Here is a 27,404-nt window from a genome sequence, read left to right as displayed (position 1 = left end):
CCATGATTTTTTATATCATGGCTACTATAGAAACACTGATCAATTCAGTGCTTATTTACGTTGATGTAGGGCAAATTGTCAATCAGTTGCAAAGGATGCTTTGTTCTCTAATTTACAAATCACCTCATGGGTTGTAAAGTTAAGAGTTGTCGTACAGTACCTGAACAATTCTGAAAGTGTCATTCTTTGTGTATTGATTCCCTATAAGGATTATTTCCCTAAAGAATGTTACAACTATTCATTTTCGAATGAATGTAAATTGAAATGAACAGATTTACCTGTTGCACTATCAAATAACAGTTTCTTTTCACATTGAAATCAGTTATTGGTACATTAACTGCTTTATGTTTCTAACTGTGGCTGATGGACATTAAATGCAATAGAAAAATGAACAATGCAAGTTTTAATTCTTGTTTCCAGAGCCTGTGTGTTGATTGAGTTTGGGATGTGATGACTGAAATTCTAGTTTAGTCCCTATAAACTGTATCAATACACATGTATTTTTGTATCAGTAAAAAAAAAAGTTTTAAATTTGGACAGGCAAATACAATCCACTTGATTTACATACATGTACGTGTATCTAGGAATATCAAGGTGTAATGGACACGAAATGATAACTGCTGACCCAATGACAACAGCAAAATGCTCCTTTGCACACAGTATTTTGATAGTTCAGCCTTTGTATATACTGCACATTGTGGTTTAAAATGAACTACACAATATACTGGAGAACGGGAGTGTATTGTTAACCTTGGAAATTAAAAAACTCTGTAAAGTTCAAGTTTCTGTCCTACTCTTGTGTTACATGCGTTCACCACTAATGCAGTGATACATGTCATATCATGTACTTTGGAATTTCAAGAAACTCTATTGCAATGAAGCTCTGGCTTTTCCTCACACACACATGCACCCACACAGATATGAATATGACAACACTTCGCCCGATTATGGAGGAACTTGGTACAAACACGATCTCGCCTTTCGGATATGATGCACAAATTTTCTGGCATTAATCATGAATGCACACTTCAAAATGACACAAATAATGAATGTTTTCACAAATATGGACAACCTAAATTGTTCTTATCATAATGTATCAGTACAATAAATAGTGTCAGATGATTTCAAATCAATATTTGTATTCTTTGTATGAGGAATCCATCATTCCAATATTTCTGTCCTACTCTATGTGTTACACGCGTTCGCCCCATACCTATTACACATGTCTTACTTACATACCCACTCAAGCTCTATTTGAATACAAAGTTATCTTTTCCTACTTAAAAATATTTAATATAGGTATTAGGCAACCAAACTCTGAAATATGGATACTCTGAAGACAATTTTAATTTTTCATGTTTTTCCAACCTAAAACTACCCATTTACTGTGGAAATGCCCACATATGGTACCTGCTAAAAATAATCGTAACATATTTACATTTCTTATTACATACAAGACTTTGTGAGATACGTTCGGCAGAAAGTCCAATCGATCAAGAAGAATAGTCAGTCTTTTGTACAATATGATCGTTGTTTCATAGCCGTTTGGTGTGTCCCGCAACATGGCGACGAAGTACTCGAAAGAAATCAAGCCATAAGTTACAGAGCAATACCTCCATCGACATTACTGCCTTCTCGCCAAGGAGCATGCAATCCTCTTTCCCCCCCCCCCCCTCTCTCTCTCTCTCTCTCTCTCTACATAAGGGGGGGGGGGAGACATCCAACTCCATTCAAGCTGGGTCGCACACAGGAGGCAAATGGCTCTGATATTTACTGAGCTTGATGTATAATCAAATGTGTCGCTCACATTAACATCTCGATCTGCATTCTGAGTGAAAGCAAGGTGGCCTGGTGTGTTGGTGTGTGTGTTGATGTATGTGCGTGTGCTTATGTCTACAGGGGGGTCTATGGATGTATGTAAGGTGCGTGTCTGTAGGTGTGTGTCCCCTGGGAGGTTATTGACATTTCTACCCCTCTGCCCCTGCGTCTGCTGGGATGTCATCCACACTGATGTGTGGCCGACAGCAACCTCTTCACCACAATGGCAACGGCGCATTGCCCGGACCCCTGGCAAACAAATGCAAGGAAATCTCAAACATCAGGATGCACGGAGGGTTGCACTTCTCCAACAGACAATTACCAGTTGCATGTTTCTGCTTTCAGGACATGTGACCACCTACTGCATTAAAGGTAGGGTATAATCGTTTAAGTTAAGGTATACTTTGCATATCAACTAGACTCTCTGCAAACATTATCACTATCAACGATACTACTCAATGCAGAGCCTCAGGTATGTTTAGGGATAGGTTTTGTTTTGTTTCATTTTGTTTGCTTGCTGTTGCTTCTTGGGGGAGGGTGGTAGGTGGCATCATCACAGAAAGTATTACAGAAATGCATTCTCTTTTCAATATCATATGAAGGGAGCCAAAATAGAACATGAATGTCAAGAAGATTTTGGTTTAAAATCATGACATGAACAAAATTTTATTTTGGAATCACTAACGGAACAAGTGCCATCTACAGAAAAATTTTGACAGAAACTGTAAAATCTCATAAAACAGCAATGACACAGTGTAGCACCCCCTGCCCTAAAGTTACAAAAGAGAAATGTTCCAACATTGAATTCTTAACAACCACACACAAAAAGGGACAAATATTCTATAAAAGTATGTGAATCATAGGCAAAGATATATGTATTGCTATCAGTGGTTATCAATGTCAATACAATGTATATAAATATTGATTGTTGTGTTTTTCAAAATTGAAATGATTTGAATGTTATCTCTTCATTTTTCTCCAGCTCCTTTTTCTTTTTCTATTTACAAAGTGAATAGTTACTACGTCTATGGTGATATGTACTATAGAAATGTGGTTAATTAACTAATTAATTAATCATACATGTGACATTATGAAAACTGAATCACTAATATATGATATTTCACATAATGACAAATAGGCTAAATTGTTCTGGTCCAATAGTCCAATAATCTATCTGTGTTGGTGCTCCCATGTAGATTTTGGTTGTCATTATCAACAACGCTGGGCTAGACCTGACCAACTTTTCTCAACATGTACTATCGTTGTCGAAACGATACTGGGGGCTTTAAGATGCTCCGCAATCAACAGTGCCCAGGGGGACCCACTATACAGTCTGTTAACACGGAGACAGCTGTGATGTTTAGCATTGCAAGTGAGGCAAGGGAGCATGCACGCAAGCACTCCAGCACGCAAGCAGGCAAGCGAGAAGCGGTCTCCCAGGTCTCCCCCACTGATTTGAGGCACTTCTTGGAAAGGGGTGTGGCAGGAGACATGTTACCACGGTCACCGCCACAGCCATTCATCTCAAGCGAGCAAAGGCTAATCAAACAATGTGAAGGAGGTCATGCAATCATTTTGGTAGTTCTACCACAATTGATCCCATTTAATACAACTTATCCAATTTTGTCCCCATTCCCCGGCAGATCGCTCGGCAATGAACCCTATTGATTTTTCATCTGTTTTTCTGTCAAATCTTTCCTGATTCTGCTCGGGACTCGAAAGAAATAGATGCTAGTACATAAAACAGACATTGTAAGACCCCCCCCCCCCCCCAAAAAAAAAAAAAAAAAAAATCTTCCAAGCTGTCTTTGGAGAGTGATGCCATCACATAGTTTCTCATCACTGAGCTTTTTCCATTCCATCTGGTTCTGTTCATATCTTTTCTTGAAGCTAGAATCTACTATATGCGCCATATATATATTCAGCGAGTCTAATTTTTCATGAATCCGGGACTTCCCAACAATTACGCCAGCGTTTAAATTCGTAATCGGGAAGTACAACACTGAACGAAGAAAGGTATGCATGCACATCACATTCATGCCGGGATCAGAGTTTATATACTTTGGTATGTTTTTGAATTCTTGAATAGCACCCAACACACAAACTTTGCGAAAATAAAAACCTCGCGATATATTCAGCATATACAGTACTCATTGCAGAGTATGTGAGCTGGTGCACATAAGTGACAAAAGAAGAAAGAAATAAAAAGTGTACTATTCTTCCTAGCCATTCTTGAAGAGTCATCATCATTATCATCATCATGATTTCCATTGGCACACATACCAGGTACCACTGATGTGACATGGATGAGCTCACATCAGCCTTCCCTATCTCTTGCCTGCTAGGATGCAGCTGAGCAACTCAGTCCTCCATATATCTTAATGTTTTCAGTCCAAGTTGTTATTGGTCTCCCTCGCCCCCTTTTTTCCTTCCACTTTCCCTTGAATATGAGTGTTTTTCATACAACTTCTTCTCATGAAGCATCCAAAGAGTCTGAGAGTTTGAGTGACTATCCCTTTTCTTTGCATGACTAGCCCTAGCCGATCCAATCTTCTCTTACTGTAGTAAACCATCATTTGTGTTGTGTGCTTTCCATGAAATTTTTAGCATTCCAAAGGTAACACCATATTCCAAATGCATCCAACTTCTTGCAATCTGCCTTCATGGTATGAAGAGTCAAAATCTGCATGTTTGATAATAACAATCATCTTAGAATGTATCGTTCTCTCTATATATATTTTCGCACCATGTCCTTGACATTTGCAATGATCCCTAGCTGCTTGTAGCTATCGTTTACTATAAAAAGGTTCAACAGTGCTTTCCTGTAAGTAAAACATGCATGCAGAGCTCACATTCAAAGCAGGGAGCACCAGTAGGAATTTTGACACTCTCATAAACTGAAAGCATGGTGCAGAATAATGTTTGCATGAAAATGGCTGGTACTAATAATAACCAGTTTAGATAGACCGTTAACTTCTGCTACAAAAAAATCCATTTGATGGAAACCTTGGTGAGATGAGTAACAGTGTGTGGGTGGAGAAGGAGGAAAGGAGACTTGGAATACCGGGGAAAATTAATCGTCTACTTTATTTCGCCGGGGGATCAGGAATTAAAGCGCAGCACCGCCCCATCCAACAATCAGCCTATGTTATCGCTCTTTACCCTGCAGCCTCGTCTGGACGAGTGTCGCTGCATGGCGGGTGCTTTTTCATGCCAGAGAACGGGAGACATTTGGAAAGAATTCCCCGCCTATAAATGCAGGACCCATTCATTTCCGTATCATTCCCTGTTCCTCCACGTGGTCGCAGTTACTGGCACCGGCAGGCCTTGCTTTCATTCTCTAGAGGACTGAACAAGGATCTTGATGCCTACATTGTGGCCCGCCTGAAAAAAGCAGAAGTACTTCCTGCTACGAGGCCAATTATTCTGACCCGCTTTTGCTGGCATCCCCCTTTCCCTCATTATATGTTTGTGATCTAGTTGATAATACCGCCTGAAATGGACGTGCTAAATTCCACAAAGTGCTAACAAAGGACCATTTTCACACAATCCTTTTTGTAGGAAAATGCTGTCAGTCAAAGAGCGTGTTTCTACTGAGCGACGACAATTCGAGGTGATGCCAGCCGATGTGTGGTGATACCGGCCGATACCGGTTGATGCGTGGTGACACCTCGAATTTTTCCTCAGTAGAAACAGATCGGGTAGTGGCCGATGCCGGGTGATGCGAGGTGCTCCGTCGTCCACCTATTGAGGTGGTCGATGCGTGGTGACGAGAAGGACGATTCTCAGTAGAAACACACCGGGTAGCGAAATTTGTGGTGTATCGGACGTCTAGAATTTCTCCCCGCGCTTTTCAATCGGTTCATCGCACACACTCCTTCGACACATGTGTACAAAATACGTGTGTACACACAGCGACTGTGTTCGCATCATGCTTTGTTTGTACCAACTCGCTTGTGTACGTGTTATAGGCCCTATACGTTACGTTACATGTGAATTGTGGCATTCATCGTCTATTGTTCGCATGATTAACAGCCTAACTTATTGCATTACTAAGCCCTCATCACTTACTTTGATTACACAGCGTAATTTCATTTTATATTGTCTCGAATCGCGAGAGTACCACATTAGTATGTCGCAGCCTTGAGAAAATCTCAACTGGACCCTCAATCTCCAAAGATTTCTCATCAGTCAGTGGCAGGATACCAGTATGTTGGTTCGGGGTATATTGGCTGGGGAGACGAAGAGAAATGGCTTATCAAAAATAGCTGAAGCAGTAGCAAAGCAGGCAGGGTTCGGATCGTATTATCAGGCAGTGCGCGCGTGAACCAATCTGTGACTTAAAAATACCTGACTTCCGGAATCGCCGCATTTGCACGTCACCTTTGCATCACCTCGTATTTTATCGCTCAGTAGAAACAGCTCGAGTGGTCGTACAATACGAGGTGCTGCGTTGGACAAAATTCGTGGCGATGCCAGGGATGTGAGGTGCTCTCAGTAGAAACACGCTCAAAGGCACTGTTCCACATACACTCATTGGATATGTGAATTCAAAGAGCTACTCCTATCCATTTTCAGTTGACTTTGACAAAAAGAGTAGAATCAGAAAGACAGGATGTTCTATCAACGTTGGACAAGACAGTTCAAGAGTTATACATTGGAGTTCTGGAGTTTCCCATGCTTTCACAAGCAGCAATGTTTGTTTTAATCACATGTGCATACACTGAAGTAGATCTTCTTCTTCTTATGGTATGACATACATGTATACATAGTCAAAGTCCAGGCTGCCAAGCCAGCAGGCTAGGGCGTCATCCGTTGTGTCTTTAATTTCCTCAAAGTAGATGAGGTAAGGATTATATTGGATCACCACACATAGATTTCATTGGTATGTACACACACACACACAAAATAATGATTAAAAATATCTTTGGGTTCAGTCACTTGGCAAACATGACTCGTCATAATATAATTACGGAGATTATGTCTGATGAACACAAGCAATGGATGAACCCCATGACAGATATGGTAAAACTTTCTTTGGGGAGAACATTTGATTTGCGAGTTCATCCACTCACAAATTATAGTCACACTATTTAATCCCACATGCCCATATCCATGTTGGTGCTATGTAGTATACGTAACCTTTAGCAAAGTCTATACTTTTTGACATTAATTCACTTGTCTGTAACTGGATGAAGAACATACGCAAACTTGAATAAATCAAGCATTTAGAACTTTAAGCATTTAGTGTCTTTAATTTCCTCAAAGTAGATGAGGTAAGGATTATATTAGATCACCACACATAGATTTCATTGGTATGTACACACACACACACACACACAAAATAACGATTAAAAATATCTTTGGGTTCAGTCACTTGGCAAACATGACTCGTCATAACATAATTACGGAGATTATGTCTGATGAACACAAGCAATGGATGAACCCCATGACAGATATGGTAAAACTTTTTTTGGGGAGAACATTTGATTTGCGAGTTCATCCACTCACAAATTATAGTCACACTATTTAATCCCACATGCCCATATCCATGTTGGTGCTATGTAGTATACGTAACCTTTAGCAAAGTCTATACTTTTTGACATTAATTCATTTGTCTGTAACAGGATGAAGAACATACGCAAACTTGAATAAATCAAGCATTTAGAACTCCGTACTTGTCAGTTTATCTGGTAGTAAAGTTCACATCAGGAAAACTGCAACAGGTTTTTTACAAATTGAGATTTCACGTGGACGCACCTGAAAGTCGTAGCCTCCTTTCCTCTCGACGGCAGCGACCTCTGGCGCCATCCAGTACGGAGTGCCGATGAAAGACTTCCTCTTTGCCATCGTCTGTGTGATCTGCGCCGAGACGCCAAAGTCCGCTGAAACGAGTTAAAAAAAACCCAAACACAACCAACGTGAGAAACGTTGCTGGTTTGCCTACCCTATGCGGTTAAAATTTCATGTATTGTCATATCGTAATCATTTCATACACTATTGAATGAGAAACAACAACAACAAAATCCAATCCTTTAGACCCTTCATCATATCGGGCATACAAAATAATAAAAGAAAATATAAAGATTGACTGAATCAATTGAAGGATTGATGAAAATGAGACGTGGGATTGACAGATGGGCGGACATGCCATCAAAAGACTTAATGCCTTCAGCATCCTTTGGAGTGGAGGCATATTAATTATAAATTTGTACCAGAGGAAAACCATGTTATTGTTTGCTTTAAAAGCTAGGCCATCACAAAATACTGCATCATCACTTCATGGACTTTGTATCCATTGTCAGTGACAGATAAAATTGAAATTCTCATGAGTACGGTACGCATAATACCAGCGCACATCAAAGGGGAGATTTTGTGACACGAGTTCAATGAAAGGTGGAAGAAATGATTTGTGTTAACATGAATTACAGCAGGACACACGAGTTTGTCTAGTATCTGAATCACACTTGTAGTGATGTCACTTCTAAGACTCTGCATCCATTACTAACTAAAAAGGATTTTGCATCATATCAAAAAGGGAAAGAGATCACTATAGACTTCAAAGTCAGGTGACACAATTGTAAGTATCTATTAAAAAAGCAGTACGGATTACTGGTTTGCTTAACAGATGAAATCATGTATGTTTATGTTGCTTCTTTTCAAAATCAACATTCCCTGTCAAAACAAACAAAAATACAGAAACACAGTCCTTGAAGATGTAATACTACATCAAGTAAAGAGACTTTATTAAAAGCACTGTCTATGATATAACTTGCCATGCTGTGAGCAATGTCTAAGACCGTACATTCTCCTGTGCTCTACTAATGCAATATTATGTTTGGATATTGGGGCTTTGATAGAAAACACACAAGTACTTCTCTCAACGCTATGCTGGGAAAATCATGTTTGTCTCTGTTCATGATGTACTACCTTTTCTCAACAAATGCCTACAGAACTAGAACATCAGCCCAGGTTTTAGACTATGGGTAAAAACTATACTCTTTGATGACATGCACACTTAATTACTTGTGAAGAGCCAAGCTGGGCAGGATTCAATATTTTGGAATGGCACACTTCTATGACATAATCACTGGCTCAAATTGCTGTTCGGAAGTGTCTGTCGACATATCTGTGGCTTGGAACCAGAAGGTCGTGACTGCAATTTTGGGAGGTATTGAATTATTGGTAATCACATTGTAGAGCTTGATCTCCTCTACATTATAATGTCAGTATCATATTATTTGAACTTTTAGTAAAATGTTAAAAATCAAAATCCCATGGGCCCTATTTGATCCCATATTTGGAACAATGCTTACAGCTGTATAAACTGACCCATTTTTGATTAAACAAACATTTTATTTCATGAAAATTGACTGTTTTGTTTTCAATTACAAGCTTGTATGCTCAAATCTTAGAATGCAATAGCACCCTTCTGGTTTTCAGCTAATGATATAAATGCTTATGAATATTTACATATGTGTAAATGGTAATTCATCTAATCAGCTAGTACATTCTACAGCAAACTTAGCAGCCACAAATACAGTACAATATAGATTTCAACAGTAAAATGGACTGTCTCAGAAAGCTACCATGTCATGGGGTAGGAAGAAAACAGTTGTAAACATTGCAATTCTAACCAAAATGACCATAATTTGCCATGAGTTGATTCCCCATTCCAAATATTCCCCCGAAAGAGTGGTGTGATTAAACCCTCAATATTCTACGCTTCCTACCTACATGTACCAGTGCCCCCATCCCCCATCCCCTCTCTCTCTCTCTCTCTCTATCCTCGGTAAAGCCCCATTTAAGTAAAATGAACTTGGGGTTGGCATAGGGCTTGGCTCTATCTAATCCATGAGGAAGGAAACTCAATGACAGATTATTGACATGGTGAAAATGGTATCACTTAGCACTGTCCTGGCATGGACAATTGCGCAGCCATCCCTAAATGGATTTCTCAATTATGCCCAGCTCTGCGAGCAAGCCAGCTTGCTGAAGAAAATAACAACACACACAAAACAGTAAAAACTGTCATTAAAAACCACCAATATCCGCTGCACGATGAAAACTCATTCTGCCATAACCTCACAAAAAAACAAAACAAAAAATATGAGAGTAGTGTGAGACCTTGTCACACAACTTTATCACTCTCAAACCCTGACACTTTAATTGAGAAAATGTGAGTTAATTACCGCAGAGGACGAGTTTGTGGAGGCTGACAGAACTTTACACCTATTATAATCATCATCACAGTGATTTATTAGCAGCTTTAAGTGACATAAAACGAACGAGGAACATGTAATGGTGTCAACTTTGATGACATAGCGTCACTTCACTCATAATAGATGTCCTACAGTTTTTTTTTTGCCGGTTGACTGTTTAAGATATTCATAATTGTATGACATAAAACAAGTACCTATTATAGAGTAACATTATTTAAAAAAAAAAAAGAAGAAAAGAAAAAAAGATAATAATAAAAAATTTTACAAAATTTAAACATTTGCAGGACAAATATTTCAAGTTGGGTAAATTTTACAGAAATTCTCTTGCTATTGATTTAACAGATCAGGGTGATTTTGCATAAAAGGAATATACAAATTTGCATGTTATCATTTGGAAATGGAGCACAAAATGTGTGAAAATTCCACATCGTGAATGTCATGTTCACAGTATTCTTCATTTCTAGGTTCCCATCACTCATGTCTTTCCCAGATATATATGTCCAATGCAGAAAATTTTCCAGTGCCATGTATCTGTATCAATACAAAAGGTTCTAGCAGCATGACATAAAAAATCAACATCTTTACAAAATCAATAACAAATACAGTTAATTTTGTTGAAGAATGGACATGGCTGATATAAAAATTTAAGTGTAAGCAGATTTAGCTTTTACCTCAATATATGAATCCTTCCAGGAGAAAAAAAAAAGAATCTGATTTACACAATAATAATCTGCACAGTCCTACTATGAAATCATAAAAAAAAAATGATAAGAAAATGCAAGACTATCAACATTCTCACACCAGAATCAGGGAGAAATCAAAGAGCAATCAAGAATAACTAACTTTTATTCCATACTGTTAAATGCATCTCAATAGGTCAAAATAATATCAAATCAGGGAGGGGGGGGGGTGTTTCACAAAGAACTTAAAAGTTAAGGCTACTTAAAATTATGGTATGCTGTTGGTTTCTCTTTTGGTTTTTCAGAATTCACTTCAAATTGTTATAAAAATTTACAGATAAAATTCTTTGTCCCTTATTTTATTTTGTTAACTAATGCTTGTGAGAAAAAATCTCAAAAATGTTCATTGTTATATAAGAATTAGAATATTATTGAAGTCACACACAGCCTATCATAATTTTAAGTTCATCTTAAAATTTAAGATCGACTTAAGTTCTTCGTGAAACACCCACGGGGAGGCTTTTGAATTCTATTGTTAGGACATAATGAGAAATGTCAGCTTTCACAGAGCCTCCTTGGGAATCAGGGAGACTTTGATGGCTCTGAAAATAATACAACAATTGACACCTCGTACCATAGCTATTAACTAGTACAATTATGACAAATGTCCTAAGAGCGGGAAGGATGTCCACTGTTGGTTTTGTTTCCAAATTTTCCCTGGCGCATTGCCACAAACGTGTGTGGAGTGTTTTCCTTACCAAGTTTGACATCGCCATCGTCCGTCAGCAAGATGTTTGCACCCTGCAAGAGAGAAAAAAGAGACAGAGAGAACATTTTAATGGTTACTACAAACTTGTCACAAGCAGACAGCATCGGCAAAGAGACTATAGGCGTGTCTTCATCAGCCCGAAGTTTCAAAATAGCGCGCTATCTTGCGGTTACCAAACTAGTCCGATGTCAAGATAGCGCGATATCTGTGTAGTGAAGATGCAAATAGCGAGCTATTTGATCGCGAAAATTTCCCCCGAAATCTTGGTCTAGTTCGTGAAATAGCGCGCTATTTCGGGTGCGTCTCCATCAGCCCGAAATTTTCTCGATCCCTCCACGCTTCTGGTTAGCCAGCTGGCTATTTGAAAGCGCATGTACAAGCTATAGTGATTGTGTATAGTGCATACACTCGGCGTATTTAAGGATCACATGTGTGTACTAGGCCTACTGTTGTTGACATCTTAAAAACCAGGGAGGCGATTCCGTGCATGCTAGCTGTTTTTTGTAAACTTCTTCTTCTGGTCCACTCTACCTTAGCTAAAGATTCTTGCAGATTGTGTGTATTTTGGATTTGTTTAAACATTGCAATTCGTTCATTTCATATAAGATGTGTCACTGGACAGAAGAGTAGCGTTATTAATATCCCTTTGGAGAGAATTTGCTGTACTGCTCACCTCCCTGATTGTAGTATCGTACATACGGTGTTGTAGGAGATTTTGAGCGGGAAATCCACTTTCGAACAGCGAGCTAGGCAGAGTAATGATGCAAAGTGCGCATGCGTCAATTTTCGGTCTAATTTCCTGAAGTAGGCTGTTCGAGCTGATGAAGTCGCACATTCGCTCTATCGGGCTATTTTCTAAGACCGCAAAATGTCCCGCTAGTTTGAACTTCGGGCTGATGAAGACACGCCTTATGGGTGGTTCTTGCGTGCCTGACACTTTGGGGGAACACGAAGAATTTCTGGTTTACCACAAGGCACCAGTGATGGTTTTCGATTGCATAATGACAGACAGTGCTGGATAAGTTCAGACCCCATTCACACGTGACATGAGCAAGCTCAGACTGGCTATAAAAATCAATTTGTGACCTTATATACTTCCCCTTCAGATGCAGAGTGCTCAATATATAACTATAAATATCTCTATTTCGAAGATCTCACAGGACATGAAGTTACAAAATACACTAAAGAATGGTCATGATTTCTTTGGCATTCATGACATTCTGTTCACTATTCTACTGACCTCTTACTTCTCTGTCATAACGTTGAGTCAAAACTTTCAATTTCTAGTAAAATCTATAGTACGTGATCACTTTTCCTACTCATAAAGTGGGGATTTTCCCCATATATTTTCCTGCCATGCAGTGAAATAAAATCTTTTAAAAAGACTTTTCTCAGAAAACACACTATGCACACAAGTGATAATACCCTTGTGTGCAATACACACACCTAGGCCACAGCACATCCCCCCCCCCAAAAAAAAAAAACCTGTGAAAGTGAAATGTACATCAAAGTGCATTATTCTGAAGAATCCTCTTATGCCTTTAATGAAGAGCTTCAATTGGATTGAAAACATGGTGTTCTTGTCACATTGCACTGTTCACAGGACTGTAGGGCTGTCACAGGCCAGACTGCTCGCGGAACACGGCAAATGAATTATATCATGAATGCCAACCTATGCCATTGCGGTCTTCTAATGGCTGAAAAGGCATTGTTTGGTAGAAAAAAGTATTTTTGCTTTTAACGCAATAAACATGTCATAATACATTTTTGCAATGAATAGCATTTTTCATGAAATCTGCAGTATTTCTGGCCAAAAGCAAGACAGAACAAAACAAAACAAAACAAAAAACCCCAAAAATACCACAAAAAAACAACTGACATCCTTGTTTTATTCATGCAGCATGTCGTGACATAATCACTGTTGCCCGCGCTTGCTTACCAGGGACCTGCACTACCAGGCACCAGTGAAAGTTTCAGCTGTGAGGCGCGTGCTCTACGTTCGAGCCTAGTTGTGTAGATCTGCATCAATTACTCCATGATTGGCCTAAAGTGGATTACATGCAGTTAATACCCATTCCTTGCTGTCAATTATCTTGCCAATTTTGATATTACACAGGATATCTATCCTTGGTAATGAAAACAGATACAGCAAAAATCATGTTTCGGGTATGAAAATTTGAATAATTCTTAGCGATCCCCTATTTCATTTCATCCATGTTGTGTTTGTGAGTATGAATGACAAAATATGAATTTCCTGCAATACACTGAATACATTCCAAGCATCTTTAGTCCCAATACTTTTTACATCTAAGTTTTAAGTTGATACTTTTTTGATAAACTCTATTTAGAATCTCCTTGTCCACCTCAAGATTTCATATCTCTATAAGTCTCCATCATTACTCTGCATCGAACTACCAGGAACCATAAGACAACACTTATGGTCAGTTACTTATCATATCAATCCTATTGTATTTGGACTGATCTTATGTATCCATGAGAAAATAGACATGCATTTCTTTTTCCCATTTTCTTAATGGGCAAAAATGTCCCCAACATCACTCAACTTTTTTCTTCTTCTTTTTTTTAAGGGGAGAAAGGTACACTACCTTTATCCAAATGCACGATAAGAAAAAAGTGAGACCTTATTAACTTAAAAAAAAGCATTTTTTTTTTGGTTTTCTTTTGTTTTCTTTTAGACAAATTTCACACCTGTAGACACGTTTGCATGGACTCCAGCAGTGTTGACTGAATGTTGCGAGTGCCAATTCACACAGAACCCGACAATGGGTCTGGGTCACGATTACAAATTTCCATGAATCCTGCACTTCCTCTTCCCTTCCACCAGTCAAATACAGACCACAATGCAAGGTCTGCTGATCAGTGTAAATACTTTCGGTCTTTCTACCCTGCCGGCATATACACACATTGTTGCATACAAGTTTACAGTCACCCCTGCTTAAATGGAACCAATCGGGAGTAAAGTCTTTGTTCCACTAAGGAGGGTGGATAAAAAAAAGTTTTTAAAAACCTGAGTCATCCATATGCTAAGCAAAGTTCAAAAAAATGGGCTCACATATCACATTGCACCATGCAGACATTAGATTATTATCTACCTGAATAAGATGATTCATTAAAGATGATGGGGTTTGAATTGGCTTAAAGGCACATTGCATGATGGGGTTTGAATTGGTTTAAAGGCACATTGCATTTTGATAAATTTGCAAAAGCATCTTTCAACAACCTTGAAATCGTAATATCCAATGGCAATTTTTAGAAATGGGCTCAGCATGCCAAGGACTTCATGGTGTGTTGTCAGGCAATAAAACCCTTTTCCTTTGTTGCATATTCATACATTTAATTTTCATGTCTAGTAAAACACTTTTAAACAATTCATTGGTATATACTGTATGTTGGTGTTTGTGTTTATTGTATGTATATAGTAGTAGTATTGTATCATCCAACTTATTGTAGTTAGTAAGAATGTATGCTTCTTTTGTAAAGCACTTAGCACCTTTCGTATTAAGTGCTATATAAATGTAATCTATTATTATTATCATAGTGCCATGATATGTCCCGTTAAAGCCATATAGCCATTCAGCCGAGTTCTACTTATATGGTGGCAAGTGTACAGCCAAAGTTGGTGGTCACTGGGCCTGTTTGGATGGTTACTGGGTGACACCGTGAAGGGTACACCATTGTCAATAACAATGTCAGAATGCCGAGTACAAATTGTGGTGAAGAAAAGTGTTGAACCAAAACCCTGATTTTTGTCATGCATTGCATCGTAGTTGCAGCAATTTTTAAAAAATAACCTGGAAATATGCTGGCTGATCAGAATGAAGTCTATTATAGACAGTAAAGGGGAAAATTGTCTTGATGTGTGGAGCATGTTCCGTACTTTAATACTCTGCACAATGGATGTCCACTTCCATCTTGCTTTCACACTCTATAATCACTTTATTTCAAATCAATCACCCATGCTCTTGTAGTGGCCACTTCTGTAGCTCCAGTAAATACACCTTTTGCCCGTTTCTTCCTTCAGGTTACATGTTATGCCATCTCACGAGTACCTTCATGAGTGCCAATAATGTGGTAATTACTTCATGTCTATTGTCCATGACCAATAAGTGGCAGGTTTTTCCTTCCTCTTTCAAATTTTTTCTCTTCACTTCACACTTTATCAAAATCAAATGTAAAAAGTAACCATATTTTACACAATCATGTAAATTGGTTTAGTACATTTCCTCCCACAGAACACAGTTCAACTCATACTGCTTAGAGGCAAAGAGTGAGCCTGTCCCTAAGACATGACATGCAGTCATAGTGATGTACAAGGGTAATTCCCTGAAGTTGGGGCACAACGTGTTACATTTTAGCATAACTCAATACTAATTATATGCTATACATATATTGTTTATAAGCTTTACATTTGTATTGAGACCATACATTTTCCTGGAAATTTTGTGCCATTCAGACTCAATTTTGATGAAGTTATTACAACAACATGTAACGGTGTCCTGTAGCATCGTGACGTGTCCATGTAGCATCGTGATAGTTAAAATCTGGTCCTAAAAGACAAATTAATGCAATTAGCTTGACCAAAATTTGATATAATATGCATAATTACTAGATTAGTCAGATAGCTAAATATCTTAACTCTCCTTTCCACAGTTTTACTTTTACAAGAAAATTACACAATGTGTCACTATGCTACGCGGTGTCCACCAAATGTAACAAAAAAGGACACCGCATAGCATCGTGATATATTTTGCAATTTTCTTTTAAAATTAAAACTGTGTACAGGAAATTTGAGATGGCTATCTCATTCATATCTTGTTAATGCATATTGCATCAAATTTTGGTCAAGCTAATTGCCATAATTTGTCTCTCAGGACCAAATTTTAAAATATCACGATGCTACATGAACACGTCACGATGCTACAGGACACTGTTACATATTGTTTAATAACTTCATCAAAATTGAGTCTGAATGGCACAAAATTTCCAGGAAAATGTGTGGCCTCAATGCAAATGTAAAGCCTACAAACAATAAATGTATAGCAAAGTTAATATTGAGTTATGATGAAATGTATTTTTTAAATATCACGATGCTACATGGACACTGCTCCAACTTCATGGAATTACCCACAAATAAGATCAATACTATAAATCCTGTACATTGAAAAAAAAAAAAGAAAAGGAATAATTTCATTATGTACACCTGGATACGGACTGTCATCACTACAGTATGGCAATGGAACAATGATATTAAAAAGAAGACAAGACAATAACGACACGTGAACCTATTAACTGTAACAGGAAATAGGATACTGATCTATTAAACACAAAATACTAGGAGTAGAATCTTCACTGAGAAGGATTTCATGAGAATCACTTTCCCATATAACCCATTTCCACGATTATATTTTCAGTTAGTTAACAGATCACGATTACATGTAAATTCACATATAAAGCAAGTTCCTTTCCATTTTGTATAATACTTTAAGAACTTCATGGCATTCAGTTTAAATTAGATATTATATGTTAATGATCAAGAGACCTATAAGCTGTATCAATTCATCCATCATGTCAAAATGGGTAACTACGTTACAAACACTTGGCTTCCATAAAAACTTCCTGTACATGATGACTGCGACATGGAAAGTGGAAGTAAAAAACAACTGAATCTTTGAAGGAAGGCTAATGTGCGACACATCTTGGGCGCTGCATTCTCGAAACACTTGCGCTGTCACAGATGCATGCTTGTAATGTGACCTCACCGACAGTCACACAACCTGCAGTACATTCACTATGGGGGAACCTACGCTTTAAACGAGTTATCATACTGTATTGCATCATGACAGGCAGAGAGAGTTTGAACATCGTCATCGCATGAAAGTAAGAACACTGTTTCCTGAGCCACCCAATTTGTTATTGGTCAGTATTGTGTACACTGTGTAATTACACTGTGAGATGATGTGACCATATGCAATGCCTTTCTTCCAGTCTGTGGAATGGTGCTGCAGTCAACACAGAAGATCACAAGTTTGACAGAACTATATACACAGTGTCGAACCATACACACAGTGTCAAACCATATACAGTGTTGAACCATATACACAGTGTTAAACCTTAAATTGTAGCCATTTTATCAAAATATATGACTGTATGACTTCTAACTTGTGTGTGAAGTCAGACCAGTTTGATTTTCATGTGTTAACGAATGGATTTGTACATCATTGACAATAGAGAAGCAGCCCTAGCTCGTGGTAAAAATGTCAACGTTTTGGATACGTATGGCTTCATAGATTATGTTTGCTCTGCCAATGTGATTTCAACAGTCAAACAAATCCACAGCTTGGATAAAGGCGGATAATCCCGCTGTGAACACAGTCTGATGAAGTTTCACTCTAATTTCCTTGATCAACGCAGTGTAAAGTCTCTTTTCCGCCTGAGCCTGCATCAAGATCCTCCATTTGCAGACGAACAAATCTCTGCATTGTTTACACGTCTTTTGCCCTGGTATTCAGGTCACCAGACTCGACCCCTTGTCAGATTCTAGTACAGTCGGGGGATGGACTGCCATGCATGCACGCCAATATCACGAAGACTTACACCACACCGTGTGCTATGTGTAATACATGGACTGTGAGATTGGCTATCACTATCAGATGGGCCCATCAGTGTATGTCCTGGTACCATTCTTATCCTCCGCCAAGGAGATATGTTCTTGTCGGCATTGGTTTGTCTGTCTGTTTGTTTGCTTGTCTGCGTTTGCAAAATAACTAAAAAAGTTATTACAAAAGAGATCTGCATTAAATTTTTGGTGATAAGTTTATAACCACACAAGGAACAGATGATTAAAGGGGATTAAATGAGAAGGGGTGGGTACTACATTCTAGCAAGTACCCATTAGTCAGTAATTTGTACAATTTGACAAGAAGAGAGTTTCAATTGCCCAAGGCAAATGGGTGTTAAAGGGATGGTACAGTATTGGTGGAGATGAGAACTGGGCTTTTAACTTTTTGTGAGATACATACACTTTATGATATAGTACAGAGCATACCATTTTAAGAGGAATTCAAAGTTTGTTTGATGAAAATCGGGTTTGGAATGACTGAAACATCCAAAAACAAAGTAAAACAAAGTGATCGTAATAAAGTGTGGGTCCCACACTTTATTAGAATCGCTCTTTTTTGGATATCTCAGCCATATCAAAACCAATTTTCATCAAATAAATGTTGAATTCCTCATAGAATTACATGCTCTTTCATATTTCATAAGAGGTTTCTCATTATCTCACCAAAAAATGTTAGAAACCTGAAATTAGGTCTCAACCAAAACTATACGATCCCTTTAAGTGGGTTTGTGGGGGGAGGGGAGATTATATGGTTGTATCAGCAGAGACTCCAACTCTCCCGTTTTCGACGGGAGATCTCCCGCCGAAAACCCATTTTTGCAAAATCTCCCGTTCTCCCGTTTGAGATTTAATTTCTCCCGCCCTGGCTCTGTGTCTCCCGTTCGAAAGGATTTCTTACTTATTGCTATTGTATGTTGCAAAAAATAAGCCTTATATAGGACCAGAGAGCATCTAGAACCCTGGGAACTTCGCGCTTCGCACACATCAACTTGGAGTCTCCCGTTTGCTAGGGGTTTCAGGCGGGAGAATCTCCAGATCAGAAGGTGCTTTGGGTTGGAGTCTCTGTATCAGGCAAAATGTACATGTAAGTATGCGAGTAGATTCAGTAATCATGAATGGTACCAATCGTACACTCACACTTTAAGCAGCAAGATGCATATTTTTGGCTTCTGGTAGCCCTGTAGAGGATTGATATTGCTAATAATGACTTTTTGTTTGAATTTGTCTAGTTCATGTGCAGTATACACTCAGAATGAAATGTCAATACTAAAGTGGACTGTCTATCATTGAGGGTGGCAAGGAATAACTTGTGCGAATAAGTGTGCATTAGGGTACATGAATTAAACACGAATCTCCATCCTGCATCAGACCTGAAATAGCTTGTAGTGTGCGTATATCGCATGCTTTCCCACCCTCCCTGACGAAAATGAAAGGGAAAATGTCAAGGCGAGTGACATCACTTCCACTGTTGCAGAAATTGATCTCTTTTCACCGACGCCTACCTCTTCTCCTCCCCCTCCTATTCCTCCTGTAAATTAAAGACCTAGGCTGCGTTCATGCGGAACTAGAATTGCGTTTCTAAACGCATTTAGTCGCTAAACGTGTTTAGATGCGTTGCATTCATGCGATTTTTCCATTTAAACGCATTTCAAAACGCCGATCTGAAACGTGGAAAAAAGGGCTTTTTGAATCATGATTCTGCCAGAATCAGAATCGCAGAAATCGCATGAATGCAACCCTGATTTCAATCATGATTCTGGACATCATTGTGCGCTGTGCGCATGCGTGTCTCATGGGGTATCCCACAGCTTCTGGTTCTGTTGCGCGCTTGTGTACGTCTTATGAATCGTGTGTTTCGGTACCATACCTGCACTAGTACTAGTTTGTATACATCAACGCCATACACTGATTCTATGCTAGTATCTAGCTGTTTATTATAACAATACATGTAATTACTCTCCGATTGAGTTGATCATAGTAATGGCTGCAGCTGTGTCTACCTAGGGAAACAATTAGAGAGACAAAGAATTGAGATTATTCCTCAATCTGTGGACAGAGCCTGAATGCCACAGCTTATTGGAAGGTATTCACCGAAATAAAAACGTAAAGGCCTACAATAAACTGACTGATCAGTTGGCAGAAGGATTTAACAGGATGTCAGGCTTGCAGAGACAAGGTCAAACTGCGCAGTGTGCTGGACAATGGCAAAGGATGAGCTGAGCCAGAATCAGCGTTGTGCAAGCCCGCATGAACGCTCTTCTGCGGAGACCGTGATTTGAAACACCGTTTTGGATCATGATTCATATTTGTGATTCTGGCAACGAAATTCGCATGAACGCGCCCCTAGTCTGCTTGATAACAGTAGGGACATTTACGATGCCACCGAATAACCAAAGTTCTTTTTTCTCGTACCAGGTGTCACAAATGTACACACAAGTAGTTATGTACATGTATCAAGGCTGTATGCATGGTTGTTTAATGTGTATGTACACAGGGTGACCAGATTAATGGAGAACATTCTATATGATATTAGATATAGTACATACAGGCTGACCAGATCAGTGGAGAATTTTCTACGTGGTATACAATGTAGCTACAGTACATGTATGCATGTGACAGGAAATACATTATAGCTCACTCAATCTAGAATGATTTTAACCCATTCCAGAAAATTCTAGGAAGTGCTGGCTGAGTGAGGCACTGCCCTTGTAGCCCAATGTGATTGGTAGTTAATTTTGGCAATGATGTTATGCACATATTAGGCAGTGAGTCATCCAGGATTCCTGGAATTTGGACTTGCTAGTATGTTCAGGTATGTAGCCCCAGGTTGGAGAAAATTACAGAATGTACTAGAAAGGGGTGAATGAATATATAAGCAGGAGAAATTCTGAGGTAGGCAGAGTACCCAACACCTCTGCTCTGAGAGTTACGTCACTTCTGGCTCTGAAGCGACTTGTTATAGTCAGTCCTGTGTTACCTGCTGACCTGCTATACAAATTGTGTTTGTGGAGATAAGGCCGGGAAGACATTTTTGCCTGCAGAGAATTAATTTGCCTACGTTGGAGATAGACTCCATATCTTAATGTCAACGGACATTGTTACGGCAAAGCTGTGACGGGCTGGATTCCTCGCTGGACATTATAAAGTGAATCATCATTGAACGCATCAACTGGACGTGGTCGTCATAACGTCTGGATTCTACACGTTTCGCTGTGGACATCTATCGCGGATTTTTACCCCGGATTAATAACGTGGATTAATGCAACCTGTGCCTCTGGAGTTACGTCGGAGGAATCATTCATCGGCACGTCAAGGATTATTCATTTGTGCACTGAACATCGCATTTGGACCTTTTCAATTAAAGGAATACCTGATTTCAGATATCTGTAAGTGAATCCACTACTGATTTATGATTGTTTTATTGATCATTATTGTACTGATGTGAAAACCGATTACGAGTCTGTACCCGCAATATCACTGTTAACAAGGAAAAGTAGAAATTACGCGGTGCGTAAAATATGTCCCCGCCGGAAGTAGCATTTAGTATCAAAATGTACTACATAGGTCAAAAGATCAAGGTCAAAGGTCAAAGAAGTCAAAGGTCAACATTCTGTGTAGAAGTTTTGAAGCCCTCACCTAGTGCCATCACATAAAGCAAACGGAATCGAAATCCGGTTAGAAATGGCGAAGGAGTAGCATTTTGTAGCCAATGTACAATATAGGTAAAAAATCAAGGTCAAAGGTCAAAGAAGTCAAAGGTCAAAATTCTGTGTAGAAGTTTTGAAGCCCTCACCTAGTGCCATCACATAAAGCAAACGGAATCGAAATTGGGTTAGAAATGGCGAAGGAGTAGCATTTTGCAGCAAAATGTACAATACAGGTCAAAAAATCAAGGTCAAAGGTCAAAGAAGTCAAAGGTCAAAATTCTGTGTAGAAGTTTTGAAGCCCTCACCTAGTGCCATCACATAAAGCAAACGGAATCGAAATCGGGTTAGAAATGGCGAAGGAGTAGCATTTTGTAGCAAAATGTACAATATACACTACGCGCAATAGAAAACGCCCGACGAAAGTGCGTCCAAATTTCGTCCCAACGCTTTTAGCGTTGTTGATTTCGCCTGGGACGTTTTCAACGCTTTTTGCGTCCAGACTTCATGGACGGATTTTGGACGAATTCAACGAATTCAACGAAATCCCCGAACGCTTTTCCGAAGCTGTGGACGCTTTCAACGCTTTCAATGCTTTCAACGCTTTCAACGCTTTCAACCCTTTGTACGCGCGATCACACACACAGCTACAGTGTATACAAAGTTAGCTCTAATCGCGAATCGCTAGCTCTTCTTTCGTCGAAGCTCTCTAGGTTTCCCGTCCATTTCTCTCATTTTCTCTCTTTTGCTTCCGTATCATTGTTTCCCTTTCTTTTCAGAATACAATTATACTTCTGAGAGTGTTTTTTTCTCATTTTTATTAAGTGATTACCCTGTTTGCCACAATTTGGGGTGAGTTTTTGTTCGAGTGTTTGTTGAGTTTTTCGATTGAACGATGTGTCGATTATCTTCGTGTGTGCGAGAATATCGTACCCACTCGTTTGTTTCCGTGTAAGTATTTTTACCGTAAAAGTGTCTTCATCGTTCGTCTTCACGCATCGGGTTTTCACCCTAGTTTTCCTCATCGTAGTTTTCCACGTCCATTTTTTTTTTTCCGGTGCAAGATACTCTGTGTATTTTCTGCTACGGTAAAATGCCATCGTCGATAGTTTTTGTGTATTCATCGTAGTTTTCCACCTCCATTTCATTTTTGTGTGCAAGATGTGTAGCTAGGTCTGCGATGTCTGAATCGTTTACAGATGTGTTTTGTGAGAGTATTAACCACAATGATTTTGAGGATTTTGAGGGTTTCGCTTTGGATAAGATTGACTGGAATGATAGTGGTAATGATAATGATTCTACTATCTAGTGGTGTTGATATAAGAGCTCTTATGATGATGCAATTTTAATTCGTGTGACCGACCATCATGACGTTGGCGATGACCAGTACAAAACGATGTATGTACCGTACAATGTAGGCCTGTATGATCTAAGACGAGAGTGACACTGACGACATGGCCTGGCCCTGGGGACTGTTTTAGTGTTGCTCGCTCGATCGTGCACTGGAGTGGTCTAGAGACCTGCATTTTATTTTTTCACTTAATTGTATCCTTTTGCTTGTTCACTCTGGTTTACTGCTACCAAAATGTATGTCTCTGAAGAAACTCAACCAGAAGCTAGACAATATGTTTGCATCAGGTCCAAGTCTGTAAATTGCGATGTTCCTACTCCTATTGAACTCGAAATCCCATTTTCTTTGCTCTTTTTTCCACTGATAAATTATTTAGAACTGTACTGCATTTCTGATGAATTGCTTTTGCGTTATATCAAGAGCCTGCTGAGTAGGTGTTTCATTCTTTCCTTTCAATTATCTTTCTATCACTTTCTTCTTTTGACCCTGGATGGAAAAAAAAACCCTATCTTGCCATGTAAAGACAGAACACATGCCATCATGAAATATCATGACATTACGAAAGTAATAAAAGAAATAGGTAAGCGATGAAAATTCTTGTTTGTAAAATCATAAATCAAAGGTGATTTCATATGAACCAGCTCTTTGAAATGTATTTATTTTGCCTATTGATACTTGCCTTGCAAGTATACATTTTCTCTCCCATGAACTTTGTGTCCCCCTTTTATGTGCTTTAATGATTATTATTCTAATTTGTTTTGTCAATATCATCATTATTACTGTATTAATATTACCATACTTTGATATGGTTAATTGCATTTGTTGATTGACTCTCACTTTCATTTTGTTGCCTCCTCTTGGTACTTGTACAGATCCTTTCTAGGGCTTGCTGTTTGCTCACCCCCCCCCCTTTGCTGTTGCTATTTCACTCTTTACCTTTCTTTATCTCTCTGTTGTTCCTTATCTTGTTTGATGTTGCCTCCATATTCATCCTTTTCCTTCAATGGTTGCCCCCTGGCCCTCACGGCGACCATTACTAACCTTCCCCTGCCTTTTGTCTGTCCATCCTCCTGCTCTAATCCCTCTCCCTTTACCTGTTGGGCTCCTTGCCCATGACTTCCTACCCTCTCCTTTTGTTTTCTTTGTTCCGTGTCCCTTTGCCCGTTCCTGACTGTTCTTGTTGTGTGAAGTCGCTTTACATGTGTGTGGTTGCTTTTTCTGCCTATTTGCCATTTTGCTTCTGACGAAGATTCTGCTATGATCGAAAGCTTAGGTCCCTTTTGACTCTATCCTAAAAACATTCATGTACACTCCCAAAACTTGCTGGGCTAGTAATGAAAACTTCCATTATCTAGCAGGGGAGGGGGAATGCTTTCATTTTCTCAAGAGAGCTTTTGTGTGAGAGAATGCAAAACTTGATTGAGTGTTGCCAAGTTGTTTTCAAACTCCTTCATTTTATTTGATCTTAAGCATAATCACTTTCGTAAGTACATGTACAGTATTACGATTTCTTCTCCCTTGACTGTAATCGGAAAGTTTGCCATAACGACGATCGCTAATGACTGTTTTGTGTTTGGATGTGCCGATATGCGAAACACGTGGTTCAAAGGAATGTACCATGTGCTACTAACTTACTGCCTTAGAGGTTACTGCAAGTTGAATGGATCGAATGCGCCATAGGCTTAGTTACGGTAAACAGTTTACGTTCGATGCGAATAATTATTACGTCTTTCAGGATCGAGGAATAATACACACAAAACATGCAAACAAAACAAATCCACGAACGAGTGTTGATAACCAAAATTCATTTGAAAAGTAATAGGCAGTTTTGGTGAGCGTGAAATTTTACTGTCATGATTTTGCTGTTTAATCGGGTGGTGGCTGCATCTCACATAGGACATCTCAGTGAATTTGTCTAGGCATATGAGACCTTTCATAATCTGTGATTGCATTTTTGAGTGATTAATCAATTCCTTTTTACAGCTCGGGAACATATAAATACATTGTACTTAGATCAAGTACGCAATAATCGACTGTTCGATGTATGCGCCTAAAGAAAGGCGAAAGAATCAGAACATCTTTGCAATGATTCCGTTAACTCAACTCACCAGCGAGTTCTTCGATCGATATACTACACCAGTGCGCGCATTCTTTCGTCTGGCACCTGGGGTCTGGCACGCACCTGGTTTTGTGGAAATTTCCACAAAGGGATCCGAGGGTGGGGTTTTTCCAATCCCAAGAGACCGCATTATACACAAGAAGACAATCTCGTCGCTTCTATCATTTTCCGTCACTCGTGTTTTCCCCTTATTCTTTGCTAATAATGAACGTTTCGATTGAACTTAACGATGGTTGTTCACACGTGGTTCCTTTTGTTGTGAGATGTAGGTACAGTATTTTCTTTTTTTATCATTCTTGGGAGGGGAAAGAAGAGTAAAAGAGGGAAAACTTATTTAAATAAACGAAGGGCACGTATAAACGATCAGCATCCACAGCAAGCCGTCTTTTACATCAGCATCGTTGATTATCATCACCTGCACTATCATCAGGCATCACTCATATAATGTTGTCCTTTTTTATTAACATTTAGAAACACGATCACCATCACTCGAGATAAACACGTAGCAGTGGCAGATCCAGAGGGGGCGCACGAGGCGCACGCCCCCTTTATTTATCATGAAAAAAAAAAAAAAAAAAATAGAAGTGAAACCCGGAAGTGGCACCAGAAATATTAGTTGCGCCCCTCCCCCCTCCTGTACAGAATTCCTGGATCCGCCCCTGCCTGTACAAAAATAAATGTCAACAGACAAAGTATCAACAACCTCCCCGACAACTACATACCCTTATACAAATCTGTAAAGCATGCCTCGCAAGCTTGCCGCAAGCTTGCGGATTAGCTTGCCGCAAGCTTGCGGGCCAGATCTTGGCAAGCTTGCGGCAAGCTTGCGGCAAGCTTGCGGCAAGCTTGCAGCAAGCTTGCAGGGTTCCAAATATTTAAATGAGCTGCCGAAAATTTGCATACTAGCTTGCTGCAACCTTACAGGGCTAGCTCACATACCTGCAAGCTTGCACAAAGTTTTAGCTTGCCGCAAGCTTGCTGGCCAGCTCACTGCAAGCTTGCGGGCCAGCCTGTGGCAAGCTTGCGGCAAGCTTGCAGCAAGCTTGTGGGCCAGCCTGTGGCAAGCTTGCGGCAAGCTTGCAGCAAGCTTGTGGGCCAGCCTGTGGCAAGCTTGCGGCAAGCTTGCAGCAAGCTTGCAGGGTTCCAAATATTTAAATGAGCTGCCGCAAATTTGCATACTAGCTTGCTGCAACCTTGCAGGGCTAGTTCACATACCTGCAAGCTTGCACAAAGTTTTTAGCTTGCCGCAAGCTTGCTGGCCAGCTCGCTGCAAGCTTGCGGGCCAGTTTGTGGTAAGCTTGCGGCAAGCTTGCAGGGTTCCAAATGTTCAAATGAGCAGCCGCAACCTAACATGCTAGCTTGCTGCAACCTTGCAGGGCTAGCTGACCTGCAAGCTGGCACAAAGTTTGAAACCTTGCATATTAGCTTGCCGCAACCTTGCAGGGCTACTGGTAGCTGACCTGCAAATTTGCAGCCTTTGTGTATTGACTTCTGGCAACCTTGCAGGGCTAGCTGACCTGCAAGCTTGCAGGGAGTTTGCAACCTTGTGTGCTATGCCACCAGTTCGCGGAATGCTTGCTGCTAAGCTTGTCGCAGGCCTTTGCAAGCTTAGTTTTTTAACGAAATTAAGAAATTTGATTACTATAGAGCACTCGCACAGGAGACCCATTCGAGCACTTGTAGAGTTTGTTCGCAAAAACCGATAAGTCCATTTTTGAAGATTTTGAAGTATGGTTTCTGTTATAAAGTACAAATAATACCTTTAAAATGATATATTGGTCCTTACCTATATAAAGGTACATTTTTGAAGTTACGGTCAAAAGCAGCAAACATTTTCTTATTATTCTCTTTATTTTTCTTGACCTTTAATCGCAAATATCTCCATTTGGTAAATATGGACTTATCGGTTTTTGCGAACAAACTCTTCACATATCCCCTGAACCAATCTCCCAGCCCCCATCTGGATTACTTTAGGCCAGAATGTTGTATAATATGGCAACTGTCGCAGGATACAATAAAATCTGACGAGAAATGAGGCTGGTATATAGCACATACAAGGAATATGACATGTCATCCTATAAAAGTTTGAACAATGAGAGCACTGGCAATGAACATTTTTGTTACCTAGAATAACTCCCCATAAACCTCAATAGCAAGTTTG

General features: G+C 39.5%; 1 protein-coding gene across 1 annotated transcript in view; it reads right to left on the bottom strand.

Moving 5' to 3' along the window:
* The window catches only part of LOC140230721 (mitogen-activated protein kinase kinase kinase kinase 3-like), a 150,782-nt gene that overhangs the window by 62,925 nt on the left and 60,453 nt on the right, over positions 1 to 27,404 (bottom strand). Inside the window, exons 5-6 of the mRNA XM_072310863.1 lie at positions 11,479 to 11,521; positions 7,579 to 7,703 (exon numbers count right to left, since the gene is read on the bottom strand). Of these exons, the coding sequence (XP_072166964.1) occupies positions 7,579 to 7,703; positions 11,479 to 11,521 (168 nt within the window). The remainder of the gene's footprint in view (positions 1 to 7,578; positions 7,704 to 11,478; positions 11,522 to 27,404) is intronic.

The sequence above is a fragment of the Diadema setosum genome, chromosome 1, assembly GCF_964275005.1.
Source record: "Diadema setosum chromosome 1, eeDiaSeto1, whole genome shotgun sequence".
Lineage (NCBI taxonomy): Eukaryota > Metazoa > Echinodermata > Echinoidea > Diadematoida > Diadematidae > Diadema > Diadema setosum.
Note: the sequence above shows the minus strand (reverse complement) of the source record. Positions and strands in the feature narration are given on the sequence as shown.